Genomic DNA, 17,510 nt, shown 5'->3' on the forward strand with positions numbered 1-17,510 from the left:
TACTTAGAAAAGTATGTTTGTCTCTTTTTTGCAAGTCAAAGTTTGACCGCTATTCTGACTTCATGTTCTTTCTCACTTTTCTGTAATAAACTAATGCAATTGTTTAAACAAATTCCAGGATAATTTATTATCAAGATTGTAATTGTCAATTTCGAGGTTACAAACACTTAAAACCTTAACTTGTGTTTATTTTAAAATAAGATTGTAATTTACGTAAATATGACAAGTGCATAAACCGTACCAGATATGGTATACAATGTGTCCTGGATTTCTTCTTAATTAATAATCTATAGCGGCATCCTACAAATGGATAATGAAGGTTTTACGAAGCCGGGCTCGGAGTCCCAGGACTCCGATGATCTCGCACCACCAGGAGTTCCTAAATCGGAGATAGACAAGGTAAATTTACCGGTTCACGAATGCAGTGTGTCAAAAAGATGATACGGGACAACAATAATTGCAAACGGTCATATCTAGATAATATTGGGTTCTATTGCCTGCACAGTATTGATTTAGGTTTAAAAATAGATCTCCTAGGAAGTATAGATTGGTAGATAAACTATTCATGATGACGCCGCGTCATTCGCAGGTAGCAGTGTAAGGTAAAAGAAGAGTTTCACTATTTGTTTTTAAATGTTTTTGTGTCAATTTGTCTGATGAAAAATCAAGTTCAATTTACATATAGTACAGATAAGACAAGTTGAGTAGTTCCATATGTTTGACCTCAGGATGCTGTAAAATTGTCCCATAAACCTGTAAGTTGGCTACTGTAGGACTAGATATAGAGAAAAAACAATTAAAAACATAACACTTATTTTTTTTTTGTAAACAAACAAAGCAGTGATAATTTTTATTCAGCCAGTTAGAGCTGTATAGTATGTTTGCAAATATGAATAAATAAATCAATAAGTTTGTCCTATGCAAGATCAAATCTATTAGATACTGTTGAATTGCTCATTGTTAGATAAAATTGCTTGTATGAGTGGCTGTTTCATTCATAGTCCAATGTGATTTATGGTTCAGTGTAGACAGGTGCCTAAGGTTTTAAACTAAAATATATTTAACAGCTGTTTTGTTAAACTAGAAAGGTATGTGTTTAAATACCTTACTGTTTTTATAAAAATGTTATGAAAATAACTGTGTTATGGAAAGCTAATAGGATTTGTAGTAAGAGTGTAACATATGGTCCCATATGCTATACTTATATCTATTACTAAGTAATTAATAAGTAACAACTTGGTTAATATAAGATTCTCTGCTTCAATATGAAATCAACATCATAATAAGTTTCACTAGTATAATAGGTGGTAACTATGTATCATATAGTAATATTAAAGCTACTGTATTCTGATTTTCTAAATAAATTATTACGGCCCCAATGCAGAGCACTGCTCTCTTCTCTCAAAACAATTGAGAGCTAAAGCTTTTAGCCTCTTAAACATAGTTTATTATCATAGCCAAGTAATTCAAATAATTATGTAGCACAATGACCACCTTACAGCCTCAATTGCTGTTCTTTGCTGTTATTTTTCAGAAGTTTAATACTTTAACAATCAACATTATTCTTTGCATTTAAATAATGTGGACAAGAACTTGTTTCCTACTAAATACAATATTCAATTTCATATTTCAGTCAACAATCAACATCCCAATACCGCCAATACCGAACCCAAATTCTCCGGCAACTCCCATCGGGTTCAAGTTGAAGCCGTCTACTAAAGGAGTAGAGAATGCCAAGAAGAGATTAAGAGCATTTTCCATTCAGAAGAAGACTCCGATCACACCGGTTACTGTCAGTAAACCTTCGGGCAGTGGAAGTAAGTGTTTATTATATGTTTTTCTACCGATTTATATACTGTTTTTTTACTTATGTTAAAAGAGTATAATAAAAGTTTTGTGTGTTTTTCACATATTGTTGGTGTGCTTACTTAAATCTGATATGTGCATTTTAAGAACTTTTCTAGTTATATAATTATAATATAATAACAGGTTCGGCAACCACACTGATGAACAATTAACTCAGTTTTTTTTAATGATATAAGGCTGTACAGCTGAGCTAATTCTGATTATTTCTGATGTTTTATTTCACTTTTCAGTGTATATTTTGCGAATTTATTTCTCATAAAGCTGTGCTTACTGCATTAGAGTAGTTCAAGTGTGCAAGTGTCTATAACAATATTAATTTAAAATAAATATTTCTATCTCTATTTCAGACACTACTGTGTTCATTGGCAAGCTGAGTGGAGTAAAATTAACCCCTAAAGTTGATGACGGAGAGCAGAAGAAGTTACTACCTAAACCACCCAAGCCTGGACAGAACAAAAAATGTTTGCAAGGTAACAAATAATATTTTATGTGCTATCACAACTGATCCTCATTATTTGTAAATATCCAATGTTGTAGCTGGTGATAGAAATTAAACATAGCAATGTTATTTTACTGGGTAACAAAGATTTTAGTACATTTATACTTTGTTTCTATAGTTATACTCATACTACAAACGTTCGAATTACGTCAGTGTTAGAAGGATCATAGGATTGTCTACAATAGGGCTAGGGCACAACACACAGGGTTACGCAAGACATGTCATTGTAAACGGGAGGGTTTCACACAAATGACATACTATTTAGTTCGCGCATATGGTATAGCCCGAGTATATTGACATTTCACGCATCTATGAAATAATTGACTCAGTAATAAACGTTAGTAGTAGTAGTAGTACTAAAAATTTCTCAAAATATTATTCATTTGTTTTGTGTGAACTAATTATTATTCTTCTTTCTCCAGATTCATACACAGAGCTACAAAGGCGTACACTCTCAGAGATCGAGGATATGAAGCGTAAGATGGAGTTGGTGGAACTTGGTATACCACTCGGTCTGATCTGCCCCACGTCTACCAATGAGAAGGCTATGCCCACAAAAGCCATGCCTCCTATTAAGTCATTCTTGGGTATGTGAAACTATTTATTTATTGTTTTTCATCTTGCATGATACTGGATTAATATATTATATGTTTTTATTTACAAATGTATGGAATATTTGCTTGTTTCGGCATTCTGAATGCACTGTGTGTGGCTAATAATGCATATTTACGATATTTATGTTTTCTCTTGTTTGAGTATGTAGTTATAAATACAATGTTAGTATGGTCTTTTGGGAAAAACGTATCAAAATTCGTGATTCATAAAAAAACAAGAATGACCTTAATTACATACTCAGCCAAGAAGTTTTGTTTGAAACTATGGGCGAAGTTGAGAAAACGTCACCTTTTATGAAAAAATATTCTTTGGTAAATTAAAAAACGGTAGCAGAAAGTCTCTGTATGTAGAAAGTCTCTTAATGGGAAGAAGAAGAATATTTGGTAATACATATTAAGAATCTCACTTAGTAGCCTTTTGAAGAAGGGACACGAAAAATACCAGTTTTCATAAGGACAACAGGAATGCCAGTATTCATATTATCATCATTAGCTACGCCAATAGTTACAATTTTATTTAAAATTCCATTGCTTATTTTCCTCTAATTCATACAACTATCACATCATTTGCTTTTGCACGTTGCACGTTGTACGCAGCGCACGGCAAGTGTTACTGCGTGAACGGGTGTGGGCGGTGCAATGTGCGTGCGTATCGCGCGAACTTACCGCCATCTACCGACAATGACTGTTTGTATTACGAGTTTTATGTTAAGTAGATATCGTTAAACAACTTAGTAAAGAGCCTTGGCACAACATGTTATTAGTAATTCTGGGTAAAAAATAAAGCAGTTGTGTAAAAAAATAACAGACAACCGTGAGTTCAATCGGAATAAGTAGTTAATAAGTCTTATATTCTAAATGATTAATCCCTTCGCTTGCCTTGGCTTTCTACTAGGTTGTCGCGGACTATAAGGCCTGTTGTTAAGGTACTGGTTTGTAGCAAAATTGAGCAATAATGGATGAGGTAATTTTAGAAAGCAGTCACAATTTTCATTGTTGCGATTCGTAGCTTTAGCTTTTTTCTTAGTATTTTCTTTTGTATTATTTAGATTGTACTTAGAAAATAAGTTGAAATCAAAGCAACCATTTGTTTTGATGAAAAAACAAGTAGATATAAGTATAGTATTTAAGCAGTATGTAAGTTAGTTATAAGTAATTTTACATTAGTACTAACATACTCACTGACTACTGATCAGATTACATATCTACAAATTCATTTTCAGATCCTGCAAAGCTAGATGAAATCATCACTGAAGCCAAGAAAGCTAGAGCAGAAGGTAGAGAATTCAAATTCGACTATCAAAGACTTCTACCAGACTACGACAATCCATTCCAAAGGAAAAAAGACGAATTTGAAATAGTAAAAAAACTTGAAGACAAAGGTCCTTATAAAAAGTCAGACAAGGACAAAAGAAAAAGCGATAGGTACGACAGAGATAGAAGACACTCTCACAGAAAAGATGATAAGCGTAAGGATGACAGAGACAAACATAGAGACAAGTCTAAAGATAAAGAAGACAAAAAAGAAGTGAAAAAAGAGGTTAAGAAAGCTGAGAAGGAAACTGATGTTAACTTGAGTGACTATTTAGTGTGTGATAGCTGGTCTTTGGACAATGAAGATAAAGCGACTATTTCTAGCCCTAAGAAAGAAGAACCGGCTCCTATAGAAGATAAAAAGACACCTATTATCAAAGAAGTACATAAAGAAATAGAAATAGCACCAATAATTTTAGACAAAGAGCCTGTCATACCCATAGACAGTCCTAAGGTAACACCTATTCCAAAAATGAAGAAACTACAACCAGTCATAGATTCGTTCAGATTCGAAATAGATCCGAATGAAGATGAAATATTAGACATATTTGATGAGAACATGGAATTAGAGAAATTTGCTAAAGTCAAACATAAAAAGGACGATTACGATACTTATGAGAAAATTTTTGACTTCGATTCGAGTAAAGATGTTTCTAATGATGCTTTAGCCGATGATACGTTTTTAGAATCTGTTATCAATGAGATAAAGCAGGAAGGGATGAGTGATGAGGATGGTGCGATGGCACAGGATAAAGGTTTAGTTGAATACGACTCACCATCCCGAGAAAGTTCAAGTCCAAAAGACACAAGGCTTTCTATAACTCCAGAACTAGATGATAGAATGAGAGACTTGCAGTCGAGCAGAAGTGATTACTCCGACGGCTACAGGTCGATAGAAAGTGGTTACAAGTCTACGGAAAGTGGTTACAAGTCAAACACATCGTACAAGTCTGACAGCAGGTCGGATAGGTACAGGCTGTCTATGGAGAAAGAGGAACCACAGATGCCTAAGTCTACTGTTGCCTCGTTGGAGACTTGGAGCTTTGTGTTGAAAGTCTGTCAGCCTTTGTTGTTTAAGCATGATAAGGGCAGATGCTTTAGGTAAGTGAATATAGGAATTATTTTTTTTCTGGAATAACGATTAAATTCGCAATGATTTTCAAAATATACATACAATGCTATCAAAACATGGTACTGTCATTTATGAGCTGCAATTACTAACTCTGTTCTAAATATATAAAAAGTTATTTTTTGATGACTTAGAGGTGCTGGTAATGAAGCTTTTTAGATTAATGAACTTGATCCATGATGAATCCATTGAATAGAATTGCAATTTTGATGTATGTGACGTCATATGAAATACATATGACGTCAAAATTAGGTCATTTTAACAAGTTAAGTAAAGATAAGACCAGTTTTAATATCATTAAATTGCAGCAAAGAAAATGAGGATAGTAGTAAATGTAGACCCTTATCTCAACAATTTTCTTTCTTTAACATTTTGAACACTTGAATGTTACAGAGAGACTCGTACGTTACCTAAGATCTCGTTCGCGGTGAACACGCGCCGGTGTCAGTGCATCAAAGACCGTGCGGTGGTCTACCAGGAGCTGGAGACTTGCAAGATGAACCTCGTGGACAGAGTGTACGGATGTGATCAGTAAGTTTTATACGTAGTTATTACTTATAATGTTCAACTAATAGTCGCATAATTTTTTTATACGATTTGTAATAGGCACGCAAGATAATTATATTCTTCCTACTTATCAATTTCGTTTAGATTATAGGTTTCTGTATAGATATGAGACGATGTTGGTGTCTACACTTATAGATCAAGATATATGTCTTGACCTGTATTCTCTACGTTGGTATTATCGAAAGTTTGTCATTTAAAATGTAGAGCAAAGATGGTTGACTCGTGGTTTTGTAGGCCCTTCAAATCTTAAGTAGAGAAATGCTGGATTCGATCTCATAATTCTTACCTACAGGATCCAAGACCCATCCGAGTTCCCGAAAGCCCGCGCCTGGTACCCTCGCTGCTCTCAATGGATGGGTGACCCGAGCGCCGTGCCCACTGTGGCGCCCTCCACCGACTGGGAGGCCGACGACAGCCAATCAGAGACGCCCGTCACTAAAGACAAGAATTATAAGAACAGGTCCACCACTCCCGTGAGAAATGAAGAGATTTATCTTGATAGAGAGTATCAAAAGTAAGTGGAACTAGTATTGTCTTTTTTGCCGTGGTTTTTACTATATAAACAGTCGCTTTTAACTAAATTAAATATATGAGATTTGAACAGCAAAGGCTACGAACTGCGACCGCAATCTACAGATTACAACTATTGCTAATCGACAATTACGGTTGACAGTTATCGCTTACGTTATAGGTCGCATCATAATACCAATTTATCAAAACTAAACTGCCTAAGTGCTTTAACGACAGCCTAGGCCGACTTTTAGACATATGGACACGCTCAGTTTAAATAGGAATAAATAGGCACTCATCCAATGTGAAGACACTTTTCTAAATGAAGGGCTGACTCTAAAATAATTAACGAACAGAGGGAAAATTCGACACATATTTACTGTCTTAGTGGAAAAGGGGGAAGTTCTCTATTCGAGGCAATTCGCCTTTCTTCACTAAACACCAAAATAGGTCAATGCACTTGCAACGTTCGTACAAACACTTTAGGTTTTTTCGAGTTAGAATTTAAATCGAGACTACAACCAAAATATTCACATTCCAGTCTTGTATCTTACAAATTACCTTTTAGGCTTAATAGTCATTTAAAAGTAAAATATATTTTAAGATTCATGGAGGCAGTATGGCCGGAAGCTTCAGACAAGGCCGGCACGCCCAGAAGCACCACTCCTGTCAAACAAGACGTGCGTAAGAAGAAGGCAGAAGATAGCCAGCCAGAAGACAAGAAGAAGGCTAAGAAGATTAAGTTGAGTAGCGAGGGATGGAGCCAGGAGTCTGATGTTGATGATGAACAGGAGAAAACGTAAGTACTGTCATTGAATATGACTATCGAAAGATCCTATTTAGATAGCGCCACAAAAGCGCGGTTTCACCTCTTCTTAATATAAAAAAAAAAAGAAATTTAAAAAAAAAATCTGTAAAATTGGTTAGTTTAGAAGTTCATGAATATGTATCAGATAGCCTATCTGCCAAATAACGTGACAATAAGTGTATAAATGTAGGTAACTGCCAAAATTCCATTGGATACGCTATCTGATACTTATCTAGAAGTAGGGAAACGAAGTCTTGTTATAAATAGTGTTCTATAAAAGAATAGTTGCAAATGCTGATCTTAATGTCCTGAGTTTGGTACCCTGGTTGGAGTATATCGAAATATGTCTAATAAAAATGCTTATGTTTTACTCTTTAGTATAATACTACTAATCAATTTAAAAAAAAGTATATTTGGATAGAGATATTATATGTCAGTTATATCTATTTAACCCGTTAATGTCACACTGCTGGGCAAGGGTCTTCTGTCGTAATGAGCTCATAACCCCTTACCTAGGGGTTAGGCCCTTAATATCAATGTAATTCTTAATGCTTTATTTACTATCATTCAAACTCAGTTTTTACAATAACTAATTCAATATTATTTCTAATTTAGTAAGAAGATAGAGAAAATATCAAAGGTGGAGAAAGTAAAGCCGCGTAAACGCAAACACTCATCATCGTCTGTGTCCGAATCAGACAGTGAGAAGAAACGACGCAAGACTAACAAGAAAAAGGTATGAAATAATAACTAATTTAATGCCTTCCGACCAATATTGGGACGGTTGGTCTAATTGGAGTTACAACTAGATTTTTTGTAGTGTCTTAGTATGCAGGCCAGCGGTTCCCAACCGGTGGTCCGCGGAAGTCAAAATGTGGTTCGCGAATGGCTTTAAAAGTTAAAATTTTCATGATTATTCGCTTTATCTTTAATATGCTAACATAGTGGTCCCTGCTAACAAAAATAATATAAAAGTGGTCTCTATTAAGAAGAATAATATAAAAGTGGTCCCTAACTAATAAAAGGTTGGGAACCCCTGATGTAGGCAATACTCTATTAGTATAATTCTTGTAAAAATATTAAGTAAAATGTACAATCATTCCTAAAAATCGCCTGAAAAATTTATTATTTAAATGCTATACTTTGAGACCACTAAAATTCTGAAAGCCCCAAAGCAGTTCCTTAACATCACTGTCTATTTATTACCGTAATTTTACAAAATCTACAATGATATGTATTCTCAATAAATATTATCTTTTCAGGCAAACAAAAAAGCCAAATCGAAACTTACAAAGCGTCGACGAATCAGCAAAAAGTATTTAAAGAAATTAAAAGATAAACAAAAGAAAAAGAAGAAACAGGAATCAGATGATGAGGAATACGACAAAGGTAAGGTTTATAACCTGGACGACCAAGGTTCGATGCTTGGGTGATGTAGAGTACTAGATTATAATGCAAGCTATGAGCGCGTATATATTAGCTTAAAGCGCTGAAATAGTGAAAACATTATTTTATTAGATATTTAGTTTAAGTTAAAGGTTTTGCAAATGACATCCAAAATTAATTTTAAATGCAAAATATAATGAGCTAATTGGAAACGACTATAGATATCTGGTTAAATTTGGTAATTAACTGGATTTTAACCACTCATTAACCACTGATTAAACGCTGATTAAGCACTATTCAATTACTAATAATTTAAAGCAATAAACAATCATAAATATATATTAATTTATTACTATGATATGATTCATAAAATGTATTACTAAAGTTGTAAGTATCTTAAAGATTTTCATCAACATCAGAAATGGAAAAGACTTATTTAAAAATATATCTTCGCGTTATTTTAGTGATACATTTTAAATTGATTATATATTGTGTATTTATAACTCTAATTTCATTTAATTTTGTTTGAGAATACCATTTCTTTAATTATCCAATTGGCTATAGAATCATGAAATATATATTTATAACATTTAAACAACGAAACCCAAAACTAAAGGGTTATGTTGTAAATAGTGACGCATACGGCTTTAGTTTCAACAAATACTAGTTTAGTTTGTTTGGATCAAATATAATTTATTTTTACGGTAAGTTGTTCTTTAAATACAGTATAAATGCTTTAACGGTATAAAATAATACTTATTTAATTATGAAAAACACCAAAATCGCTTAACAAAACAATTACATAAATCAATTTACAATAATTTTAAATAAACCGCGACGTGTTTCTCGGGAACGATCCGGGATTTTTCGAAATTGAAACATTTTTATTTCTGTGCCGTCATTGATTTGTTTTTGAGTTTCTGTCGTATAATTCTTTCACTTCCGGCCTTCAGGCCACTTGGAGAATATTATAAAGTTGTTGTCTAGTTACATGATTTCAGTCATTTTGTCTCTTATCAATAAGTACGCACGGGTCCCACACATAGCGCGGCTAATGGCCCAAGTAGTCTATGGTGAGTATTTATATTCTGATAGACCCTTAGGGCGCGTTCCCTCTATGTCGTAACGATTAATTTATCGTTGGACGACTGACGTCTCTAGCTGATCCCATCGTAACGATTGTTTGTCGTAAAAAAAAAATATCGTTTAGTGACTGTCGTATCTAGCCGTCCCCACTGTCACGATTATCTGTCGTCACTGCAAGAAATGACGTAGACGGCAGTAAGTCGTGTCGTTCTATATGTGAACACCTCCATTTAAACATGTAAGCCACGACACTTAAAACTACACGATTATCTGTCGTCACGACATAGTGGGAAGGCGCCCTTAGACCAGGGATACCCTGGGGACAAATGTTCGGCGACACATGTTGCCAGCGACGTTGCGTGAAGTGGTACGACGTTGCCGGACTTTCCTCGACATGCTACGCTTCGCTCGTGCGATGTCGCCAGGCTTCGCTTTACATGTCGTGGGACATTTGCTCTCTTGTGTGTTCCTGGTCTTACACCGGCCGTAGAGCTGGCTATAGCAGCGTAGATCATTGTTCTATGTCGAGACAATTTCAACTTTAAGTACATTGAAATAATGTCTAAATTCTTATATCTACATCCACGGGCATTAAGGAAGCAGATCTTCCTTGTTTGATATTCGTCATTATGTTAATGTTCTTATAGTTAATAATGTCTTGTCTGTGAAAAAGTCTACGTTGCGTAGCGCTAGCTTTACGCCGGTGTATTGTGTATGGTGTATTATGAAACCTTATTTTGTTTTCTATCTTTTTGTAATTATTTTCATAAACAAAACGTTTAAAAACGATTATTTAAACATATTAAGCATAAATCAATTATAATGAAAGCTAAAAAAGGTATTGTTATATTTTATTATATACCTAATGGTAGTAAGTGTCCATACGTACACCTAAGTATTTACCATAAAAATGTTGTCATCATCTTCCATATACAGAGTTTATGTAGTATAATTAAACTTTAAAATTAGAGCTAAAGATTGAGTTTCATACTACACTATGCTTAGGGTGATAAAGGAAGACTCGTGTTAATTTGAACCGTCATTGTAACATCTCTTTTATTTTGAAGTTATTTTCCTTCATCCTACTGCTGTGCGTGGTCGCTTAACTTAAGACTATCACTAATATCTTTCAAAACAATTGTTCTAGCATGTTCTAAATGCAACGGCTCAAGCCGTTTGCTCGCTTTCATTGTACATACTTTAATTTGAAAACTATACATTGTGTTCATCACATCATCTTTAAAAACTATCTCCTAAACGATAATTCTTTTACAGAGAACAAGAAAAAAGAAAAGAAAATCAAAAAGAAGAAAATACAAAAGAAAAAGAAGGCTCAGAAGAAGAAAAAGGTTAAAAGTAAATCTTCTAGCAGTTCGTCATCATCGTCTACTTCTGAAAGTAGTTCTGACTCTGAATCTGATGATCAAAGAAAGAAAAAGAAGAAGAAATCAGACGTTAAAAAGAAGAAACGTAAACAATCTTCTTCAGATTCAACACAGAGCGAGGAATTATTTGACGTAAATGTATTGAACAATATTAAAACTGAAAGATTGACTGATGATGAGAAGAAATTAGAGTTCTCTCCTAGAAGACAGAAACCTAGAGAAATTATAAATGTGAAAGAACTTCAGAATGACTTTGTAGGCAGTGTGCAGGTTAAGCAAGAAGCAGAAGAGAGTACGGAGAAGGAGAGTGTAAGAGATGTAGAAGAATTGCAAGAAGAGAAGGAGTTTGCCACCGAGAGCGTGGTTGAGTGTAACTCTGAGAGCACTTCTCAGAGTGTTAGTGAGAATTATACTGAAGGTGTTACGGAGATTCTTGTTGAAAATATTCCTATACCTAAAGATGAACCTTTCAAGGTAATTTATGTAATACTTTGTAGATAAACTTACACTAATAAACTTCATGGTTTGCTTCATTATAAAGAAATCTTGCTTTAGAGACTTACATAAAATTGATAAAAAACTCGCACTGGAAAGACTATTTCGTTAGAGAAATATTTAATTTAGCTTATTTGATTAGATTTAATAGTATTGAACTTATTTTATCTGGTTATGGGAGTCCAGAGTGACCATTGTGCTTTACTACTACAACTAGAGCACTGCACGGGAATCAAAATAATTTAGGGTCTTTTTAACGAAAGTGACCATTTTAAAATTACCTACTTTAAAAAAAAATTACAGGAGCCAAAAGATGTCCACCGCTCGACTCCTCAAGAGAAACCAGCTCCCCCACAGCCGGAAGCAACACAGCCCGAGGAATCGAACCTGTCACAATGTTCTTCCCAAGACTCCACCACGAGCAAGGACCCTTACGAGAAAGACGACAGCCACCTTCGACCCTCGTCGCAGAACTCCAACTACAGCTTCAATGACGTCATCAGTGCTAGTCAGAACTACTCCAAGGACGATGACCCTGAGGAAGGCTATGAGGGGGGGAATTACGAGATGTATGAACAACTCGCTATGGCGTATCAGAGTGATGTTGCTAAACAGGTTAGTTTTTAGTTAAGTTTGTTTATTTCTGAATGTAAAACTATAAGGTAGTAAATGTTCTTTTGTATGGATAAATGGATGTTCAAATAAATGGAAAGGTTTTGAATGAAACACTTTTAGACCATACTGATGATGAAATATGATTTTAATTCGACATATTCATTTTATTAGATCGTCAAAGGAGATTTTCGTGCACAATAGAATAAACTAGATTTATTTTGGGCCTTTTTAGATGTTTTCAAGATGACAGAACTTTAATTTAAGCTAACCATTAAATTTGATTATCTATTATCTTAGCAGCCCGCCCTGGCTACGTCCGGTTTCAAAAGCCTTTAAAATCCGTTGCGTACTTTTCAAGATCTCAGCATGTACATACATCGGGACAGTAGTAATTATTTAGTATAGAAATTAGTTTGTAGTTTTTATTCATGGTGGTACTCTTCCTTTATTGACGACTCATTAACATTCCTCCCTAGGTGGGTGGTACATCAGGCGCGGGTGAGTGGTGGGGGTCGCAGCGCATCGAGACCGTGGTGCGTGCGCGGGCGCGCGGCGAGATCAAGTGCGACTGGCGCGCCGGGGACTCGCCCGCGCAGGCCCCGCCCGCCGCCACCAGCCATCGACAGAGACCTTCGCGATGGGGTGAGATTTAACTAAACTTGTTAATTGTTATATGTGTCATTTCGCACTTAATTCTAATTTACTAATTATTGATTCACATATACATAATTTCAGAATCGATCGACACCTTTTATACTTATTCCAGTCTGAAAATTGTTCGATTTTATTCCTGTGCAGCGATTTCGTTAGTTTGTGTTTCCCAAAGACTGAATTTGAATAAAATGTGATGCCAAATATGATGTGTGATAATACTGTAATGTTGTGTCTAGTAATCATTGTAATAGAAACAAATAAGATGCGAAATCACTCCTCAAATGGATTTTCGTTATCTAGTTTAAACAGTAATATTAAAAAGAAATACTTCACTCTTAGACAGCTCCCCTATCTATTTGTGATTCATAAATGTTCTTTCTAAAATCAAGACATTTTCTACGTCTGAAATTATTATATATTCATGCGTGTCATCTTGGCTTTTCAGGTCTAAAACCAGGCGAGGTGAACATAGTCCTAACAGGCGGCAACACCGAACAGTATCCGATACAGAACGTAGTGGAGCCGGTGTATCAAATACAAAGCCTTGCTAACAACAGGTCCGAGCAGAACAGTAGCACTGGGTAAGACAACAATAATTATATTTATTATAATTATCATCATTACAATACATACAACCTACATAAATTATAATACACGTGTTTTATACACCCGAAGGCTTAGGTAGAAGTGTATGGAACACACCATTGTTAGTATGTCCTCCATGTAAGTAGGAGTTGATCCTTTTGCCATTTACCGGACTCGGTACCAAACTCCGCGCTATTCAGAAATATTCTAATATCAGAGGAGACCAATAGTACTTTGCCCGATTTGGGAATGGAAATCAGGGCCTTATGCTACGATGCTTTTATTTTCCAAAATCAACGTTTACTTCGTTTAATTACAGGATAATTTTTTTGATGATTGATTTTTTTTGCGACTGCCGCGCAATCGGTCTCGGGTTCGAATCTTGGGTCGGGACAAAAGATTTTTCTGAGATTTTCTGTTGAAAAAATCTCAGACAAAATTTATAGTGACGTATGCGTCTTATCTTTTGCAGTAGTTACGATGAAGCGTACGAGGACATGTACGGCGCGTCGGACCGGCTGCAGTACGGCGACTGCTTCGCGGCCGAGCCCGGCCACGGGCGGGCGACACAAGCCGGTGACGTCACCCAGGACATACCGCTGCCCGGGGAGAGGAAGCCGCTCAGCATGAGCTCGCTGGATGAGAGGATCAGTCAGGCTTTGAGGACTACTGGTCAGTTTGTAATATTTTATTCTGTACATTTCGTATACGAGCGTACGAACTTGTGTACGCTTCAATGTCAATTGTCTTATTGATACCGAGAAAATATATTCAATACTAGTGGTATCATAACTCATTAATCATGAATAATTAATGTATGCGCTGTATTTTTGATGATCATGCAGATTCATGCATGATCATCAAAAATACTTGGTTTGATTTTAATTCGTTTTTTAACACAACTTTTAGTCTAACTAACTGACAGTTATTGTGTTATTAAGTGTTAGTTAAATGTAATGTCATAATTTGTTTTATATTTCAGTTCTCGGTGAAGTAGCAAAAGATTCGGAAGAAACAGATGCTGACAAAGATGGACCCGAGAAGGGAATATTATTGACGTAAGTTTATAAATTAATTAAATGAAACTTACAATGAAATACAGAGAATATAAGCATTATAACATATTATACTTTCTGATTGTTGTGATTTATTGGTAATTTTAATAATTTCAGTAAGTCGGAGGCTCGCGGTGCCAAGCGCGTGAGCTTTGCAGACGGATATAAGCCGGGCCAAGACTCTGATGTTGAAGAACCACCTAAAAAGGTACTACTTTCATTCAGTCTGTATCACAACATAATCATTTACTGGAGAGTTAATGACAAAATAATGCCTTGGCTCAGAAATTTCTTGAACGATTATTTGGTTTTTATTGAAGAAATTGTGGTCTCAATTTGGGCAAAAATCTAATTATGAAGTAAGACCATTGTTCCAACTAACAATGATGTACCCTAATAGTCACATTTACCAATTTCAGAAAAAGAAAACCCGTCGCTTCGGCTGTGCATGGCCATGTCCGGCCACCCATCCAGATCACGTGCCGCTCTGGGACGCCTTACCTCCTCCCCCGCCCCCGCCCGGCTCTCCACCGCCGTCCTTCGGCCAGCAGCCCCCAGCGACAATGATCCAACAGCCCATGTTGCTGCAACAGCCGCCGCCGATGTTGCAGCAACAACAGTTAATGCAACAGCAACAAATGATGCAACAACAGGGAATTAATCCGGCGATGTTGCAAACACCGCCGTTTGCGATTGGACAGAAGATGGGTGAGCGTTCATTCCATTTTAAAATAATACTAGCTGACCCGCGCAACTTCGCTTGCGTCACGTAAGAGTGACATAATTTCCCCCGTTTTTGTAACATTTTTCACTGGTACTCTGCTCCTATTGGCCGTAGCGTGATGATATATAGCCTAAGGCCTTCCTCGATAAATAGGCTACCTAACACTGAAAGAATTTTTCAAATCGGACCAGTAGTTCCTGAGATTAGCGCGTTGAAACAAACAAACAAACAAAAAAATCTGTTTGGTTTTGTACTAGAAGTTCTTTTACGTTTATGTTTTTTAATGGAGAACGACAGAAACTTAGCATTCTTAATCAAATTGTTAGGTTATGTGTTCAATGACAATAACACACACTTGGTACTTTGTTGGTTTCAATGCTGATTAAACGATTTTAATTAAAAACCTTTATAAAGGAGAATGGGCACTCCTGGGCGGTCGGCGGCCATTAATGAAAGTAGTGTCAAATTAAAGTAATGGTAACTAGGAACAACTTTTACTAAGAACGTTTCGCTGCAATTCTTTTAGGAAACAATATATTGACATGTAAATATAATGGAATTTCATAGAACAAATATAATTATTTCGTGTCTGTAATGCATTTAATGTTGTGTAATAACGTTACATCTTATAACGATTGCAATGCCATCAACATGAACAACAATCGTACCTCGTATCTATCTATGATATGGTTAACCTAGTTTCAAAGTTGTTCAAGCCGCTCGAAAGAACATAGCTTAACGACTGTTATCTTAGTTCACAACAACCGGGACCGACTTTTTACGTGCCCTCGGAAGCACGGAGACGCTCAGTTCAAATACCACTATGCGGTCACCAATCTATGGAATGACCGCGCCAACGGTTGCTTAACCCGTAGATCGTTTACCGACCAGTGAACGCAACTGGCTATGAACGCCTTATTTTTTAAGCTGAGCATTCATGACAGGGCTTATATAACATAGAAGTGTATCATAATCAACAGTTAATGACAACAACTTAATGTTTACTTGTTACGATATTTATATATTTATTTGTTATGATTGTTCGAAAATTAATAATGTCTATATTTATATGCAATAATAGAAATAGTACTTTTTATTTAATCTCCGAATATAAGCCAAAGATATGTTTTTATACTATTAAAAGTGCTCAAAAACCAAAATGTATTTTATTGTCGCGTGTAAGTGCGTCGCGGCAATAAAACTTCTACACAGTAATTACAGGACCAAGCTACATTAAAAAAACACAAAATCAAGTTTGGCCGCGGATCGCCCAGGCTCCATACTATTTTGCCCATTCTCCTTTATACCAAATCTTAATACCTACTCCCAATTTTCTAAACTGATAATAAAAATATGACGATCAATTGAAACCTCCTCATTTCTTTAAAATAGGTAAATAAAACTGCGACTAGTGGGTTTAGCGTGAATTGGGTCTCGACAGTATTTCTACTGCGCTTTTCAATGTATTTCGAAATCAAGTTTTTTGTGCATTACTACTATGTTATTTAATTGTTGCTCTCTTATTTCCAGACCCAAGCGGTGCGTCGTTACCAAACTTTATGCCGCCGGAGCCTCCGCCCGGACTCATCTCGTTCCAATAAGTACATAGTAGTATTATAAACTATCTTGTAAGGTTTACGTAAGGAAGCTGTAAATATATACATTTTATACTAACACTTTTGTTTTATTGGTAGTTAAGTACAGTATAGAAAATCTAATCAAAGAAATTAATTATTAATGAGAAACAACGCGTAATTCTGTGTATGTTTGTACTTCGCAAAAATAGCAATTTGGCATAACTAATACATAGTTATCTGATTGCAAACTGAGTACGGCTTATACTGATAGGTTTAGTTTTTATTTTGAATCTGAACATAGGTTCAAACTAGCTCATGTATGTTAAAAATTCGGATATAAACGGGTCTTGACAGCCATTCTAACCTATCATTGATAACAATTAGATTAAAGTGACCTCTAAACAATATTGAGTTCATTAATCTCAGCAAGGTGTTAAATAGACCGGTATTTCGTTTAGTGTGTTTATGATAAACCCACTATAAACCTATTTTAGTTGAAATACTACTAAAATATGTTTTTTCTCTTTTTCATTTCGCTAAGGAGTGAAAGAAACAAAACTCTTTATAAGTCTTTCATAACTGCATATATTTTTATTAATAGAAGGTAAATATTTGTGTGTGTGTGAATTGAGTGAGCACCC

The 17,510-nt window shown here is 35.5% G+C and overlaps 1 protein-coding gene across 1 annotated transcript; it reads left to right on the plus strand.

Annotated features, from left to right (window-relative positions):
- The first annotated feature begins 78 nt into the window (after positions 1–78).
- LOC142983841 (uncharacterized) lies at positions 79–16,966 on the plus strand. The gene is made up of 19 exons (XM_076130976.1): positions 79–399; positions 1,634–1,817; positions 2,214–2,336; positions 2,788–2,952; positions 4,203–5,394; positions 5,816–5,953; positions 6,282–6,503; positions 7,104–7,298; positions 7,923–8,043; positions 8,570–8,696; positions 11,055–11,638; positions 11,963–12,274; positions 12,751–12,916; positions 13,374–13,509; positions 13,986–14,185; positions 14,496–14,571; positions 14,686–14,776; positions 14,988–15,276; positions 16,823–16,966. Exons 1-19 carry the CDS (start codon positions 307–309, stop codon positions 16,891–16,893), a joined length of 4,485 nt encoding a protein of 1,494 aa, XP_075987091.1. The 5' UTR covers positions 79–306; the 3' UTR covers positions 16,894–16,966.
- Positions 16,967–17,510: the final 544 nt, after the last annotated feature.

This window comes from Anticarsia gemmatalis, chromosome 25, assembly GCF_050436995.1.
Source record: "Anticarsia gemmatalis isolate Benzon Research Colony breed Stoneville strain chromosome 25, ilAntGemm2 primary, whole genome shotgun sequence".
Taxonomy (NCBI): Eukaryota; Metazoa; Arthropoda; class Insecta; order Lepidoptera; family Erebidae; genus Anticarsia; species Anticarsia gemmatalis.

Excerpts from the sequence above, each read along its gene's own strand:
- LOC142983841 (XM_076130976.1), top strand. The coding sequence starts at position 307 with ATGGATAATGAAGGTTTTACGAAGCCGGGCTCGGAGTCCCAGGACTCC. Across the intron at positions 11,639-11,962 it reads CTAAAGATGAACCTTTCAAG|GAGCCAAAAGATGTCCACCG; the intron begins GTAATTTATGTA and ends AAAAAATTACAG. Across the intron at positions 12,917-13,373 it reads ACAGAGACCTTCGCGATGGG|GTCTAAAACCAGGCGAGGTG; the intron begins GTGAGATTTAAC and ends TTGGCTTTTCAG.